The sequence below is a fragment of the Mesoplodon bidens genome (genome assembly GCF_964165515.1).
Source record: "Mesoplodon bidens genome assembly, chromosome: 15".
NCBI classification, from domain to species: domain Eukaryota; kingdom Metazoa; phylum Chordata; class Mammalia; order Artiodactyla; family Ziphiidae; genus Mesoplodon; species Mesoplodon bidens.
In genome coordinates this window covers 9,072,418-9,088,242 of record NC_138171.1, presented here as the reverse complement: position 1 = coordinate 9,088,242, position 15,825 = coordinate 9,072,418, and the positions used below count along the sequence as shown (strand labels likewise).

The following is a 15,825-nucleotide window of genomic DNA, read 5'->3' as shown; positions in this document are numbered from 1 at the left end:
CACTTTGTCTAAGTGGGGAAATTGGGATGGGACATGTCACCTGCTACTGTTATCTCATCTCTTCTTCTTCTCTTGCAGGCTACGCCCAGGAAGAACAGCTGAAGGAAGAGGAGGAAATAAAAGAAGAGGAGGAAGAGGAAGACAGTGGTTCAGTAGCTCAGCTTCAGGGCAGCAATGACCCAGGGACAGACGAGGAGCTAGAAACGGGCCCCGAGCAGAAAGGCTGCTTCAGCTACCAGAACTCTCCAGGAAGTCACCTGTCCAATCAGGACGCCGAGAATGAGTCCTTGCTGAGTGATGCCAGTGACCAGGTGTCAGACATCAAGAGTGTGTGTGGCCGAGATGCCTTGGACAAGAAAGCGAGCGCGCACCCCAAGCTTCCAAACGAAGCCCACAGTTGCATGGATAAAATGACCGCCGTCTACGCCAACATCTTGTCTGATTCCTACTGGTCGGGCCTGGGTCTTGGCTTCAAACTGTCCAGCAGCGAGAGGCGGAATTGTGACCCCCGAAATGGCAGCAACAAGACTGATTTCGATTGGCACCAAGACGCTCTGTCCAAAAGCCTACAGCAGAACTTGCCTTCCAGATCCGTGTCGAAGCCCAGCCTGTTCAGCTCGGTCCAGCTGTACCGGCAGAGCAGTAAGATGTGCGGGACCGTTTTCACTGGGGCCAGCAGGTTCCGGTGCCGGCAGTGCAGCGCCGCCTATGACACCCTGGTCGAGTTGACTGTGCACATGAACGAAACGGGCCACTATCAAGATGACAACCGCAAAAAGGACAAGCTCAGACCCACGAGCTATTCAAAGCCCCGGAAAAGGGCTTTCCAGGATATGGACAAGGAGGATGCTCAAAAGGTCCTGAAGTGTATGTTTTGTGGCGACTCCTTCGATTCCCTCCAAGATTTGAGCGTCCACATGATCAAAACAAAACATTACCAAAAAGTGCCTTTGAAGGAACCAGTACCGACCATTTCATCGAAAATGGTCACTCCGGCGAAGAAACGCATCTTTGACATCAATCGGCCATGTTCCCCCGATTCGACCACAGGATCGTTTGCAGATTCGTTTCCTTCTCAGAAGAACGCCAACTTACAGCTGTCCTCCAACAATCGCTACGGCTACCAAAATGGCGCCAGCTACACCTGGCAGTTTGAGGCCTGCAAGTCCCAGATCCTGAAGTGCATGGAGTGTGGGAGCTCCCACGATACTTTGCAGCAGCTCACCACCCACATGATGGTCACCGGTCACTTTCTCAAGGTCACCAGCTCTGCCTCCAAGAAAGGGAAGCAGCTGGTGCTAGACCCGCTCGCCATGGAGAAGATGCAGTCATTGTCGGATGCCCCAAACAGTGATTCTCTGGCTCCCAAGCCATCGAGTAACTCAGCTTCTGACTGCACAGCCTCTACAACTGAGTTAAAGAGAGAGGGTAAAAAAGAAAAACCAGAGCAGATCAACAAGGATGAGAAACTCATGAAAAGCGAGGACTGTGAAGACCCTCTACAAAAACCTTTAGACCCTACGATAAAATACCAGTATCTAAGGGAGGAGGATTTGGAAGACGGCTCAAAGGGTGGAGGGGACATTTTGAAGTCACTGGAAAATACTGTCACCACCGCCATCAACAAAGCCCAAAATGGGGCTCCCAGCTGGAGCGCGTACCCCAGCATCCATGCCGCCTACCAGCTGTCAGAGGGCACCAAGCCTTCTTTGCCGATGGGCTCCCAGGTACTGCAGATTCGACCCAACCTCACCAACAAGCTAAGGCCAATTGCACCCAAGTGGAAAGTGATGCCGCTGGTTTCTGTGCCCACAAGCCTGACCCCATACACACAAGTTAAGAAGGAACCCGAAGACAAAGATGAAGTGAAGGAGTGTGGGAAAGAGAGTCCCCGTGAAGAGGCATCCTCCTTCAGCCACAGCGAGGGGGATTCTTTCTCCAAATGTGAGCCCCCTTCAGAATCCAAAAAGGCTGAGCCTTGTCCCCGGAAGGAGGAGGACAAGCGGATGAAAGAAGGTGGTGAGAAAGAGAAACCCCAGCCCTTGGAGCCAGCATCTTCTCTCAGCAACGGCTGTGCCCTCGCCAACCATGCTTCGGCCCTGCCGTGCATCAACCCGCTCAGTGCCCTGCAGTCTGTCCTGAACAATCACCTGGGCAAAGCTACGGAACCCTTGCGCTCTCCTTCCTGCTCCAGCCCAAGCTCAAGCACAATGTCGATGTTTCATAAGTCGAATCTCAGTGTCGTGGACAAGCCGGTTTTGAGTCCTGTCTCCACAAGGCCGGCCAGCGTGTCCAGACGCTACCTGTTTGAGAACAGCGATCAGCCAATCGACCTGACCAAGTCCAAAAGCAAGAAGGCTGAGTCCTCGCAAGCACAATCCTGTACGTCCCCACCCCAGAAGCACGCTCTGTCTGATATCGCTGACATGGTCAAAGTCCTCCCCAAAGCCACCACCCCAAAGCCTGCAGCTTCCTCCAGGGTCCCTCCCGTGAAGCTGGAGATGGATGTCAGGCGCTTTGAGGATGTGTCCAGCGAAGTCTCAACCTTGCATAAAAGAAAAGGCCGGCAGTCCAACTGGAACCCTCAGCATCTTCTGATCCTGCAGGCTCAGTTTGCCTCCAGCCTCTTCCAGACATCGGAGGGCAAATACCTGCTGTCCGATCTGGGCCCACAAGAGCGAATGCAGATCTCGAAGTTTACGGGGCTCTCGATGACCACCATCAGCCACTGGCTCGCCAACGTCAAGTACCAACTTAGGAAAACGGGCGGGACCAAATTTCTGAAAAACATGGACAAAGGACAGCCTGTCTTCTATTGCAGCGACTGTGTCTCCCAGTTCAGAACCCCTTCTACCTACATCAGCCACTTAGAATCTCACCTAGGTTTCCAAATGAAGGACATGACCCGCGTGGCCGTGGAACAACAAAGCAAAGTGGAGCGAGAGATCTCCCGGGTATCGTCGGCTCAGAGGTCACCGGAAACCATAGCTGGCGAAGAGGACACAGACTCTAAATTCAAGTGTAAGTTGTGCTGTCGGACATTTGTGAGCAAACACGCAGTAAAACTCCACCTAAGCAAAACGCACAGCAAGTCACCCGAACACCATTCACAGTTTGTAACAGACGTGGATGAAGAATAGCTCTGCAGGTATGGGTTTGCTCCCACGTGGTCGTGACAGTCACTGTGTGGGGAGCTTCTAGAAGGGAGATGGGTCTATTTAGAGGCAGCTGACATCTCCCTATACCAAGAGCACGGTAGCCTGCTGGAATAGCACGCATTTTTATGGAAGACTAGAACATGATGTTTAAGCCCTAGCCATTCTCTCAATCTCTCCAGTTCAGCATTGGGAAATAGAATAAAATGGGTTCAGAGAGATGGAGCTCAGAGGTTACTGCTTCTTGATACCCAAGGCCCTCTTAGTTACCCAAGGCCCAACTTTCAAGGTCCAGCCAAGGCTACACCTCATTTTAGTTGATAAGTACTGACGTTTCTTACTGTCCCATTTCACCACCTCACCTTCCGAGAGAAACGCAAATGACTTACAAGGTGATGAAAATTCTTTTTAAGAAGTGAGCAAGTGAATAAAGATTGTAGGGTTCCTGGGGGCAGCCACTATACAGAGATTTCTTAATCAACTCATGAATAGTTTAAAGCTGGCTTTATTATGATTACTAGTGATTAATGCTTTTTGCAGCTTCCTTGCAGCAATTGCTCCCTTCCACTCCCTCCCCTTTATTTCCTGTCCATTAGGTCTCCTGTGAAAGGGCATATGCCCTGTAGTTGGATGGGAGGGAAATACTCTTCTCTGCAGAACACTGAGATGAAAAGAGAGGAAGCTTATTTTCCTCCCTCGTCTTTTGGTTGTCCTGAAGCTAAAGCTAATATCAGAGTCCACCTTTAGCAAAGGTAGATGCAATGCATGGCTTTGAGATTGTATTTTATATAAAGACGCAAATGACGTTCTGCACACTCATTGCCAAGGCACGTGGGGTCCCACAGCTTGAGATAATCTGCATCACGTATCATCAAAGTTCCATGCCTGGCAGAGTCACCATTGCCCAGATTACCTATGTCACCTTCAGGAAAGAGGACGGACGCCAAGGTCAAGTACCTTGGCAGACTAGTCCCCCCAGCCATTTTCAAACGTTGAGCATAAGCAAGGCTGAACTTCTTTTCACTGCCCTTTATGTATTTTCTCTACCTCCTTTTCTCTCCCCTCCAGCATGATACCCCCACGTGCTAGGGACCATCAGATGTTCAGGTTGGGGTGCTAGGCCACACCCCATAATGGGACCCAACCTGACTTAAACCTTTGGTCCTTGCCAGCCCAGTTTATGTCATGCTAGGTTATAGATTAGCTCTTTTGGTTAAGATATGAGATACGAACAGCTCATACTAGCATACACTTGACCCTTAAACAACTTGCGGGTGAGGGGTGCCAACCCTCTGTGCAGTGGAAAATCCGTGTGTAACTTATAGTAGGCCCTCCCTACGGAGTAGCCTGCCTATCCCTGCTTCCTCTGTATCCGAGCTTCCACACACGCAGATTCAACCAGCCCTGAGCTATGTAGTATTTACGCTTGAAAAAAATCCATGTATAAGTGGACTCAGGCAGCTCCAACCCATGTTGTTCAAGGATCAACTGCATAAGCCCTTGCCACCTCCTCCTGTCAGAGCACTTGTTAAATAGGAGACTTTCGGATCAAGCCTCCAAGCCACGAGCACTAGCAGAGTTCCAGGTGGGGACGGCTATGTATATGAGGCGGCTTTGGGCTCACTTCACATCACATAGGGAGGGTCACTGAATGCAAGGATGGTCAGAATGAAATGAAGGGTTAAAAACTGGGGCTGTTGCCTCAGTGAGAAGATCTAAGAGCTTCTGACAAAGGGGGAACCCATCCTGTCACTCTAATGGCTAATGGCTCTCTGGGCCCAAATGAAGGCTTTTGTTTTGTTTGCATGTTTTTATCATGATAATTAAAGTGTATTACTGGCAGATTCCTCTCTTGCTTTCCAAGCATGATTTGTTCAGCTCATACTATTGAAAGAAAAGCTGAAATGCATCTATTGAATCTAAATGTGAGCTTGGGTCTCCAGGACACCTATTTATTTGCTATATAACATTTTAATTTTTATGTAACTTACTATTATGCTTTCCTGGTCCTTCAAAAAATAGAAAAATAGATGGATATACACAGAACACACAGAGATAAATGCTTCCAATCCTGTAGTGGTAGGTCCAAGCCATGGTGAAAAGGACAAATAGGCAGTGTTTATCTGTGCTGCAGTGAAGACCGATTTTCCACAGTTTAGGTTTGTAATCAGTTTTAAAAAATTAATATCACAGCCAAAACATTGCAGTATGTAAATGGAGGGAGGGAAAGAAAGCCTCAGTCAAAATCTGAAATGCACAAACCTGTTCTAGAGAAGCAAAGTAAAACCAATAATTTGGAAAAACTGACACAAAGGTACTTACAAGTCTATTAAATACATAGATAAGATAGCTCTTTTCTCATCCCTCTGCATTTGTACAGAATAAACATTTCTGATTTGGACCTTCAAAGCACCATATTACAAAGTTATCCTTATATGAAAATGAAGCCCCGTCAATGCTGTGATTCTGAGAGAGGACAGCAGAAAAACAGGCTTGAGTGTTTGGAACTCATTCAAAGTGTATGAGTTGTGTGCATACAAACAATGATGCAGGTGCTCGGTGTTTGCGTTGATACTAAAGATACTAAAGATCTCCCGTTATCTGCCTGAATGGCTCCCACGTCTGCACAAAGGTGGCTTCACCTTTCTAGGTGCCCGTCACCTAGAAAAGAATTCCTCCACCCTACGGGTCCACTTTTAGAACAATAGGTGTGCAAAACCTTGCCCACGGCTTCGAATTATGCATGTATGTTTTCAAATGATCACAAAATGAGATCCCTGTAGTCTGGAACTCTGGTTTTAGTTGGTGTGCATGATAGCACAAATTGTGCAAGACGACATGTCGTCTCAGTAAGGATGGTCAAGATTTTATGGAAAATTTGGGGGGGGGAGCTTTACCATACCTGTGTTCTGTGCAAGATGAGAATTTTGACCTGAATTTTCTTTCTTTTCTTAGATATGTCTTAAATTCTCTGCCAAATATTAAATGCAACTTTTCATTAAAAATTAATTAGAAAATGTTCAATGTGCATCCCTAATTTAGGATATAAGTAATCTAAAACAATTTCAATAGATCTTTGTATATACCTTTGAAAACCACATGCACTTGAATAACAGAAATTAAACAAAGAACAAATCAATGAGTCTAGAATGCATAAGGACCTGAAATTATAGTCATTACCGTGTAACGTAGTGTACAAGAGTGTACAAGTTTAGCAGCACAACTAGCCTTGAAATTGATGGAAGGAATGAATCTAAAACCCATGTTCAGTGTGAACAGCATGTAGGTTCCCAGATAAAATACAGGATGTCCAGGTAAATTAGAATTTCAGGTAAATGACAAATAAGTTTTTAGAATAAGCATGTCCCAAATATTGCATGGGCCATATTTATACTAAAAAAAAAAGTGTTCACTGTTTATCTGAGATTCAAATTGAACTGGGCATTCTGTATTTTTATTTGCTAAATCTGGCAGCCCTAACAGCATGGGTTATATGGCAGCCTGGGAAGAACAAAATGAGCTGGACCAACTAATGTCTATTAGAGGCATCGCCCTTGCCTTCATCCAGCAAATAATATTCTTTCTTGCCTTCCTTTCTTTTTCTCCCCTCCCTCCTTCCCTTCCTCCCTCCCTCCTTCCCTCCTTCCTTCCTGTCTTCTCTCCTCTCTTTCATCTTTCAACAAATATTGGCTGTGATTTTACTGTGCACCGGACTCTATTAGCAAAGGCTCTGTGATGGAGAACGAACAGTCGTGCTGATTGCACTATAGCCAAATGGGCCAGGGCTGCGGCAAGCACATCACTGACATTATTTCACTTGATACCCCCAAACAGCCCTATGAAGTAGGGCTGATGCAGCCACGTTACAGGGGAGGAACTGGAAGCAGAGAGATTCTGCATGAATTTCGCAAACTCCCACCATCTCTGAGCCTCACTCATTCAGTATCACCCGTCTAGGAAGACAACACACCATGCCAAGCACTGTGCTAATCCCAGGGAATAAGCCAGTGACCAGGACAAGAGTCTGCCTTGGAGGCTCGTGGGAGGCACAGAGACGGGCAGCTCTGGGGTAAACGCCGAAAGGAGCACACAGGAGCGCATCTGGCCAGTCCTGGGGGAAGCCGAGGAGGGGAACGGTGGTACCAGGGGCAGTGTGATGTCAGGGCTGCCGAGTCCTGCAGGCCTGGGTTCAAACCCTAACTCACCCACTGTCTCTTAGATATGCCCCACTTCTGTGTCTATAAAACATGGACATAATTCTCCCCTCACAGAAAAGTTGTGAGAATTAAGTAAATGTACGAAATTCTTTTCCGTGAAACCTGGCTCATAGGAGGTTCACGAGAAGGGTTAGTTCTAGGCAGTGCCTACGGGCCCATACCGTGTTCTTCAGCTTCACCAAAAGTGTATAGAACTCACAGAGTGTTCCCAGGTTGAGCTATTTAATACTAGGCAGGTGCCCCAAGGAAACCTTGACCTACCATTTAATTACAAATGATAGCAATGACAGCAAAACTACCACCTCTTGGCCTCTTTCTATGAGTCGGGCACGGGTATTCAGATCATCCTGATTTTGCAAAAAGCTTAAGGGCCTCCGTGATTTGTCTAAGAGCACACAGTGAGCATAGAGGTGGGATTCGAACCCAGGACTGCCCAACGCTCATCAAGTTTCTTCTGCTTCTTGGCTTCTCCTCCGTCTTGCCTGATGGTTTCCAGGTGCTACCCGCGGCCAGGAATACATCCAACAGCTCAGAAAAAAAGTCTATAAAATGTGGTGTAAGGGTGGAGAGATGATAAGGGCTCTCCTTGGCCTCTGGGAGGCTCCAGCTGCAAATCAAAGACCACAACTCAGGGGCCTGGGACTGACCTGGGGGAAGAAGCAACACATCCTCACTCTCTTCATTGTAATTTCCTTGTTCAGTCAGGTGATCATACAATTACCATAGAGCGTCTCACCAAGAAATGACCCAGATTCCAGGGAAAATAGATGTGTGAGAATTTTTTAATCCTCATCCAGACTCTAATTTGGGGGAAGCAAAATGAGAATTTGGAAACAGGGCATTTGACCATGAGACCGCGGCATTTCTAACGCAGCAAGAAACAAACGCGTCACCTCTTTTCACGTTTTCATTTCACCCGAGCGATCTGGCTTAACCCCTCTTTTGCATCAATGCATCTCCGTCTCCGCTGCGCTTTCCCCCCTCCTTTGGACTTCTGAATGCTCAAATCCTGACGGGTATAATTTGGTGCTTTAATATAGAGTAACACTATTTTTCATTTACTCCAATCTGCCATCAGTATCATCTTTTCATTTAACCAGATGCAATTCTTTTTTCTTTCGCTAAATTGAAAATCCATGAGCGACAGGGAGTGCAATGTTTTAATTAGCTCATATTTTTTATATGGATTTATGTCTTTAAAATACATTTGTGTAATTCTTCAGCGAAATTAAAAACGTCTTTCTGCAAAAGTGAGGAGAGGAAAATAAAGGGCTAAATTGTGTCATTAGCTTAGGTAGATACAGACGGAGAGCAGGATCTAGTTGAGAGACACACACCAATCACAGGGCCTCTGCCTGGGCGGAATTTGAACTTGCCCTTCATTGAAAGAAGTCTTTCTCTGTAAAGATTTTTCGAAAATGGCTTGAGGTTGGTTTTTTATTAGGCCCCTAGTAAGTAAACAAGCAGTTACCTTCACCGAACTAATTTGAAACTGAACCTGCCGCCAAACAAAACAGGAAAAAAAAAAAAAAAACAGAAGTCATCATGATAAACAGTTTTCTCCTGCATTTCTCTTTGTCTTTTTTTTTAACGATCAAGTTTAAAGCGTTCCAGGGTGTTTTTTTCCTACTTTATAGGAGACAAGTGACATTCCATGGTAAATGAGAGAAAAAGCCATGCAGAACTGAAATCTTTCTAATGCATTGACACCAACTTGCCCTCTATTGTTGGAAATGAGCAGGCGCTCATGATTGTTCATCAAACAGCTCCTAATGCAGTTAAAGCATTCAGCTATAATTTCTCCTTGCATTTATAATTACTGTCATAGACTGCACACCTCGGTGAGCAGATTAAAGCTATAAACTATTTAGCCGTGGCTCTAAGACGAGGAACTTGATTTGTCTGGCAGGAGTTATTTGTTAGGGAGCTTGACACTTCACATAAAAATGACTCAACTTGATGAAGAACAATGCAGTTTTAGCAATGCGGAGATTTTAAATCAGTCACGACGCCACGCCCTGCAAGAATCGCAGGGCAGTTTGTTAAATGATATGTAGGCCACGGAGATAACGGAATGCATAAAGGGTACCAAAATAGAAGAGGGTTTGGTGTGCTGTTCTTTCTTTCCTGGCTCTTCCTCTGAATGAACAGGAGTTTGTTGAAAATCACTGCATGTCATGTTCTCCTATTAAATCCAGTGTCAATGTTACACCAGGCTCACCTGGCAGGAAAAAAGGATGCCAGGAGCCCAAGGCACATGTCACATTTGGGGGGTTTTAGAGAACTTTGTGTTGCTGTTGAGCACCTTCACTTCCCAAAGCCCATGAGTCCAGGGTGCTGCGGAAAGTGGCGGTGGTTGTTTTTCCTGGAATAGTCTTTATTTCTTTGTTTATTTCTTTGTTTTTTTACTGGCAGGAAGCATATGATATATTTAGGCATGCAGGGCCCTTCTATTGGGCTAATCCTCCAGCAGTGCTGTGAAAACTTGAAAAAATAATCTACGTGCAAGTTGAGGAGAGAGGCTGGCACAGACAGGGTGGCGGTCAGTGCAGCTCCCTTTCTCCTTTCTCAGCTTGTGTCCAGGGTTAGGTAAAACAGTGCACGTCACGGGCAGTGCTCAGCGCTGGGCCTGGCCCACAGAAAGGGCTTGACGAACATCACTCTCCTCTCTCTATACCCCACCTTGATCGCCTACCTCAAAAAAATCCTCTTGGGTTTGCTTAAGGCTTAAATCAAGATGGGGATGGATTGTGCCATTTGATTTAAAGAAATAAGGAGAGACTGCTAGGCCCGATGTAACTAAAACAGCTTTGAGGGGGAAACAGTAGTATTGGGTGGTGTTTGGGTGGCCCTGGGAAAGGATGCAATGTACCGTTAACCTGCATGTCTTCCCCTCTGACGCCCCCTTTCTCTCCCTGACATCATCTACCTTGAACACTCTCATTTGCTACAGTCCAACATCCCTGGTGGCTGTGTCATGCTTAGGAAGATCTGCATTGGTCTTCCATGCATTTTGATGCAAATGATGATGTCGATGATGACGACGACGTTGATTAATGGGGTCAGAGAAAGCTAAAATCAGTGGCTGGCACAGCGTCCGCTATCACTATTGTCCTCGTTGTCACTGATCGATATTGACAGAGGATTAACATTTATTGAGCATTTACAGCATCCCACCTATTGTGCTACGCCCTTTATGTATATTATCTCAATTAATTTTAACCCTAAACTCTATAAAGAAAGAACTGTGATTATGCCTAGGCTACAAGGGAAGAAACCAGCCCTTGGAGAGGGGAAGCGATCAGGCTCTCACGGCTAATAAGTGGCAGAGCTGGAAATCACGTGTGGACAAATGACTCTCCCTCAAGCTGGAATTCTGGACAAAAGTTCTCCCATCACCCTTCTGGTATCCCCTGGCTTAAATTCTATTGGGTGCTACACCAAAGTGTGAGATGTGAACCCCGTCCACAAGTTACTTGCATGGGAGAGAAGATGAATGGGCAAAAAAAAAAAAAAAAAGTTTAAATATCTTGAAAGCTCAAATCTTTGACATAGACAACTTCCTACCACTCAGGCCCTCCAGAAAATTGGCACTTTCAACATGCATGGTTTTATCTGGTATTTTTTCGTCTATGGAGGAAAATATGATGTTTCAGGTTATGTTATTTTCAATGCTACATTACTCGATTTCACAGTCAAATAATTCTATATTTGTTCACAAGAGGACTTTGTCCTGTTTAATTGTTTATTTCTCCCTCCTTCCCCCCATTTGCTGTAGCCTCCACTTCCCCTTTTGCTGCCTTCCTGTGGATTCTCTGGTGTGCGATAACCATGGAGACGGGTCCTTATTAGATAGTGTTTGCTCTGGCTTAGAAGTCAAAGACCAATTGGGACCTCATCATCCTAGAAATGCAGGAAGATGAAAAGTGAGGGGACTTTGGACGTGGAGGGAAAGCCCGTCACAAAGTCTTAGGAGACAGAGGCTTCCTTATGTCTAAAAATCCCGTGAAGGAAGCACATGGCAGAGGAATGTGGGCCCTGGAACTGCTGAGGCCGGACCTTGGGGCCGGGTCTCCACTTCTTAGCTGAGAGACCTGGGGCAGGTCACCTCACCTCTCTGACCCTCAGCCGCCTCTTCTACCAAGTGGCCGCATGTAGGCTGGCCTCACATCCTGTTATAACAACTTTTAAAACCTACTAAGTGTCCCCCTAGTACAGTATGACGCACATAGAATTAAAGAGCGCATCTCCCATCAGTGTTAAAATACAGCACTCCTAGCATCGAGGTTGGGCAAATGTGTCTAACAAATGGAATCGTAGCAGCAACCATGGCAATTAGAATGTGCTGGAGCCAAGTCCCATGTCCTGTCTCGGGACCCTCCACTGGGGAAAGGCAAATATGGAAACAGTCACTGAAGAGGAAACGCCTGTTACATGTTGGGGGCTGTGGCTGGTGCAGGGACGAGGCGGCGTGGGGAGCGGCACGGAGACCGGCCAAGGCTAACGGGGAGCTCCGCGCGGCCACCAGGAAGGCACTGGGCCGGCGGAGCCCCGAGGGTGGAAGGCGGTCTGGCCACGAGCAGAGCTCTGGGCTGGGTCTGGGGCGATGAGGAGCCTGCCAGGTGGAGAAGAAGCGGGAGGGTCCCGTGGAGAGAAGGAACGGCCAGAGGGAAGCCTTGCCAGCCAGAGAGTGTGTTCATCCCAGAAAATGCGCGCCAGCGTGCTTGGAGCCGGGCTTGCGGACAAGGTGGAGAGACAGGAGGCCGAGCAGGCGGGGAGGCTGGAGGCGAGGCGGACCACGGCTTCCACGTGGGTGTATAAACTTCGTCTGGTGAGCCTCAGAGAGACAGACGCTCGAGAAAGGTTTGCCTTATTGAAATGTTGCAATGTTGTTGCCATGACGTTGACTCTGTAGGGCTGGCAGGGGGTGGGGCTGTGGACTTTCACCGGAGCCACCTGTTTACAGTGGACGCGAAGCCGGGGCCCGCCTCTAAGCTCCGGGGGGGCGGGGCTGCTTCTCATTAGCTCATTATACACAGACTCTATAAATGTTGGGGGGAAAAGGAAGGAAAGGAGGGAGGAAGGGAGGCAGGGAGAAAGAAAGGACGGAGGGAACGAGTAGAGGATGGCAGGAGAAGTGGGTATCCAGGAGGTGATCGGAGCTGAGGGACCCCTGGACATCCCCCAGTGTGAAATGACAGTAATGCCCACATCACCCTCAGAGAGGCAGGTAAATAGATGAAGCATGTGAAACCCTCAGCACCGTGCCCAGCACACAGTGGAATCCCAATGGGAAGAAACCTTCAGGCTTTGCACAGCCCAGAAAAGTAAAAGGAAGCGAGAAATATTCCCAGCCTACTGTAAAGACGGTTTGTCCAGAGGACAGACCCTGCCACGAGGCTTGTGCATCTGGGCTAAGAGATGCTTTCCCGGAGGTGCCAATGCCCTGGGAGCAGCGTTCATTGATGCCTTCAGGTGATGAGTCAAGTTCTGCGTTCTCGGTGGCAGGAGGGTCGCCCATCCATCTATCCCCTGGAAGAACCTGCCCTGCACCAAGCATGTCCCCCTGAGGATAATAGAAGCCCAGACCTTGCATCTTAGTCAAAGGACCCGGGTTGATAATAATCTTAATGGCTAACATTTACTGAGCACAAAAATAAAAGTCAGTCATTTCTTAGAATGAGGGGTGGCCAAGGAAACATGGGGCAGTGTGTGGGCCTAGGACAGGGCCCCCTACTTTAAGTAAGGAGGAGGGGAGGGGTCAGGGGAAGGAGATGAGAAGGAGCTGGACACATGACGAATTGAGGGCAGAGCGTCCCAGACAGGAAAACAGGAAGAGGGGTTGGTGTGTCTGATTCAGAGCAAGGTGGAGTGTTGACAGCTGGGGCTGGAGGGCTGGGACATGACCCGGGGGTGGGCAAGGGGCACGAAGCAAGGCAGGGCCTGATAGGACATCCTCAGAACTTTGGATTTTTTTCCCTAAGCCCAACGGGAGGCCATTAGAGGGGGTTCAACAGGCGAGAGGTATGCTCTACTTTCTCTTTTAGAAGATCAGTCCGACTGCCGTGTGGAAGGGATGAGAGGGATCAGAGAAGGGGGAGGCCAGCAAGGGGGCTGTGGGAAAGCGAGGGCAAAGCTGGTGGTATCTGGACTGCAGTGGAGAGAGCGAGCATGGAGCAGAATTAGCAAGGCCGAGGGGCTTCCGGGCCCCTCAGAGCCGTGCTTGTCAAGGAAAGAGAAAGGATGTCAGACGAAGAAGACCTGGAGGGCATCAGGACAAATCCTAAAGGCTTCATATCACGGGGTCCTGAGTGGGCTTCAGAGGACCTGGGTATAGCTGCTCCTCCCATATCTCCCCTGGACCCCCCTCAACTCCCAAGCTTACCATTACTGCCTGTTTGCCTAGATGAATCCATTTGATAACAGTAAACCACTATTTTTATGCTTCTCTGGGAATTATGAAGCACAAAATGAAAGGTCCCTGCTGCGCTGGCCTTCCTATTTTTCAATCCCAATTTAATTCCTTTCTCCATCCTGTAATTCAGCCCCCTCCTCTGCGCCTCAACACTAGGTGGTCCCGACTTCGGCGGAAGATTTACTGGCAAGATGAAATGGAGGAACACGTTGTTTCTTCAGGATGATTTAATGACCTTTTTGGCATCCTCGTGACTGCTGAAATCTTCTGTAATTATTCAGTTTGGTGGCAGAGAGGTCTGTTGATCAGAGGAAGGCTGATGTAGATGTCAAATGTCAATAAATTTGCGATCCATAATTGTAACCACTGGATGCTGCAGCAGGCCGGGAAACGATTCGGTCGCAAGGCCGTGAATGGTTGAACCAATACAAACACCAAAGTATTTCTAGTGTCACACATACAGAAACATTACCCTATCTTTTCTTCTTGCACCAGCTCACTTTCTCTTTCCCTGTCTTTTTTTCGTTCCTACCTCTGTCCCTGTCAATGTCCCCATCCCTGGAGGTGGGCATACTGCATAGTCTACTTTCCAGAGTCTTCTGGGTCCATCTCCACCCAGAGCCAATGATACTGTCAACGCAGCCATGGGTTTCCCCCAGAGAATCACCCTGAGGTCTTGTTGGTCTTGCTGTTCAGGTCTGTTCAGCCCCTGCTGGAAATCTAGCATTGATTGTTTTTCTGCTTTGCTTGCTTTCAGACAGCACGGTTTATGTCGGAAAGGTCTGTGTCAGGAATTAGAGAATGTTCCTAACAATGGCGAAAAAATACCCTAATATAAATATACCATTTGTGGGCTTGCACTTTGACAAGTCCAAGTGAACTGGAAGATGCTAGAAAAAGCTCTGAAGTCAGGAACAGAGACATTTGCTTTAATAACGCATCTAATTCCTTGAGCTCACCTTATCAAGTTTTAACCTCTGAATCTCTAAGTTCCTAGTTCAAAAATGCAGAGTCTCCTCTGTCCTTGTGTTAATTTTTAAATTATATATCATTGTAGAGAGGCCCTTGTGGTGAATGTTATGAGCCATTTTCGCGTCTGAAATGGGAAATTACAACTGAACATTAGCGATGGCTTATAAATCACTGCAAGCAAAGTGGCATCTGTAACCACACAGTATTAACTGGGAAGAAACACAGTGCACAGAAAAAGGGAACTTAGAAGGGGAGGTGGTTTTCAAGAGAAGAGGTTGCAAGCTGATGATCACAAATATTCCTTGTTACACTGAGCCTTCTCTAGGACCCCAGTGGACCTGAGTTGAGGATTAGTTGGGATTCTGTTCTGTGGCTACCTTTTTTTTTTTTCCCAAAAAATATTTTTAAGTGGAAAGTTCTGGAGATTGAAAAATGTGTCCTAAGTTTCGCTAGGAATCAGCAAAAAGACAACAGGACATGTCAATCTGAGGCAGCATTTCTGCCAGCCCACTGGAATGTGAGCCCGGCGCCCTGCCTGGGAATAAGGTTGCTGAGTGGCTATGTCCACCCTTGCTGGGGAGCTCTGAAGAGGTCTGTGGGTCAGGCTGCCTGGGTTCGAATCCAGCTCTACCACTCGCTAGCAGTAAGAGCAAGTGTCCTAATCTCTCTAAGATGAGTTTCTTCATCCATAAAATGGGGATAACTGTCCTACCTTGGGGGTCAATAAAAAGGGTTGCGAAAGATAATCCAAATAACACTTTAAGCCAATGGTTTTCAAAGAGTGTGTATCAGAATCACTGGCAGGAGGGTGAGGGGGTGTTGGTAAACCCCACCAGAAGGCTGAGCCCCATCCCCAGAGTGTCCGATTCAGTAGTTCTTGGGTGGGGCCAGATAAGTTGAATTTCTAACAAGTTCCCAGATGATACAGTGATGCTGGTCCAAGGGCCACATGTTGAGAACCACTGCTTTCTGCACAGTACCTGGCGTGTTGTTAAGTGCTCTAAAATGTTTGCTCTTATTAACTTTAATTCAGTCTTTGAGCCTGTCTAACACTCCTTCCTGGGTG

General features: G+C 47.3%; 1 protein-coding gene across 2 annotated transcripts in view; it reads left to right on the top strand.

The window, feature by feature from the left end:
* The window catches only part of TSHZ2 (teashirt zinc finger homeobox 2), a 455,171-nt gene that overhangs the window by 270,972 nt on the left and 168,374 nt on the right, over positions 1-15,825 (top strand). Inside the window, exon 2 of one of the 2 annotated variants that reach the window (XM_081256897.1) lies at positions 79-3,148. In XM_081256897.1, the coding sequence (XP_081113023.1) occupies positions 79-3,140 (3,062 nt within the window). In that variant the 3' untranslated portion in view covers positions 3,141-3,148. Of the gene's footprint in view, positions 1-78; positions 5,931-15,825 lie in introns of those variants that run through there. The other variant, XM_081256896.1, reaches the window with a different exon arrangement.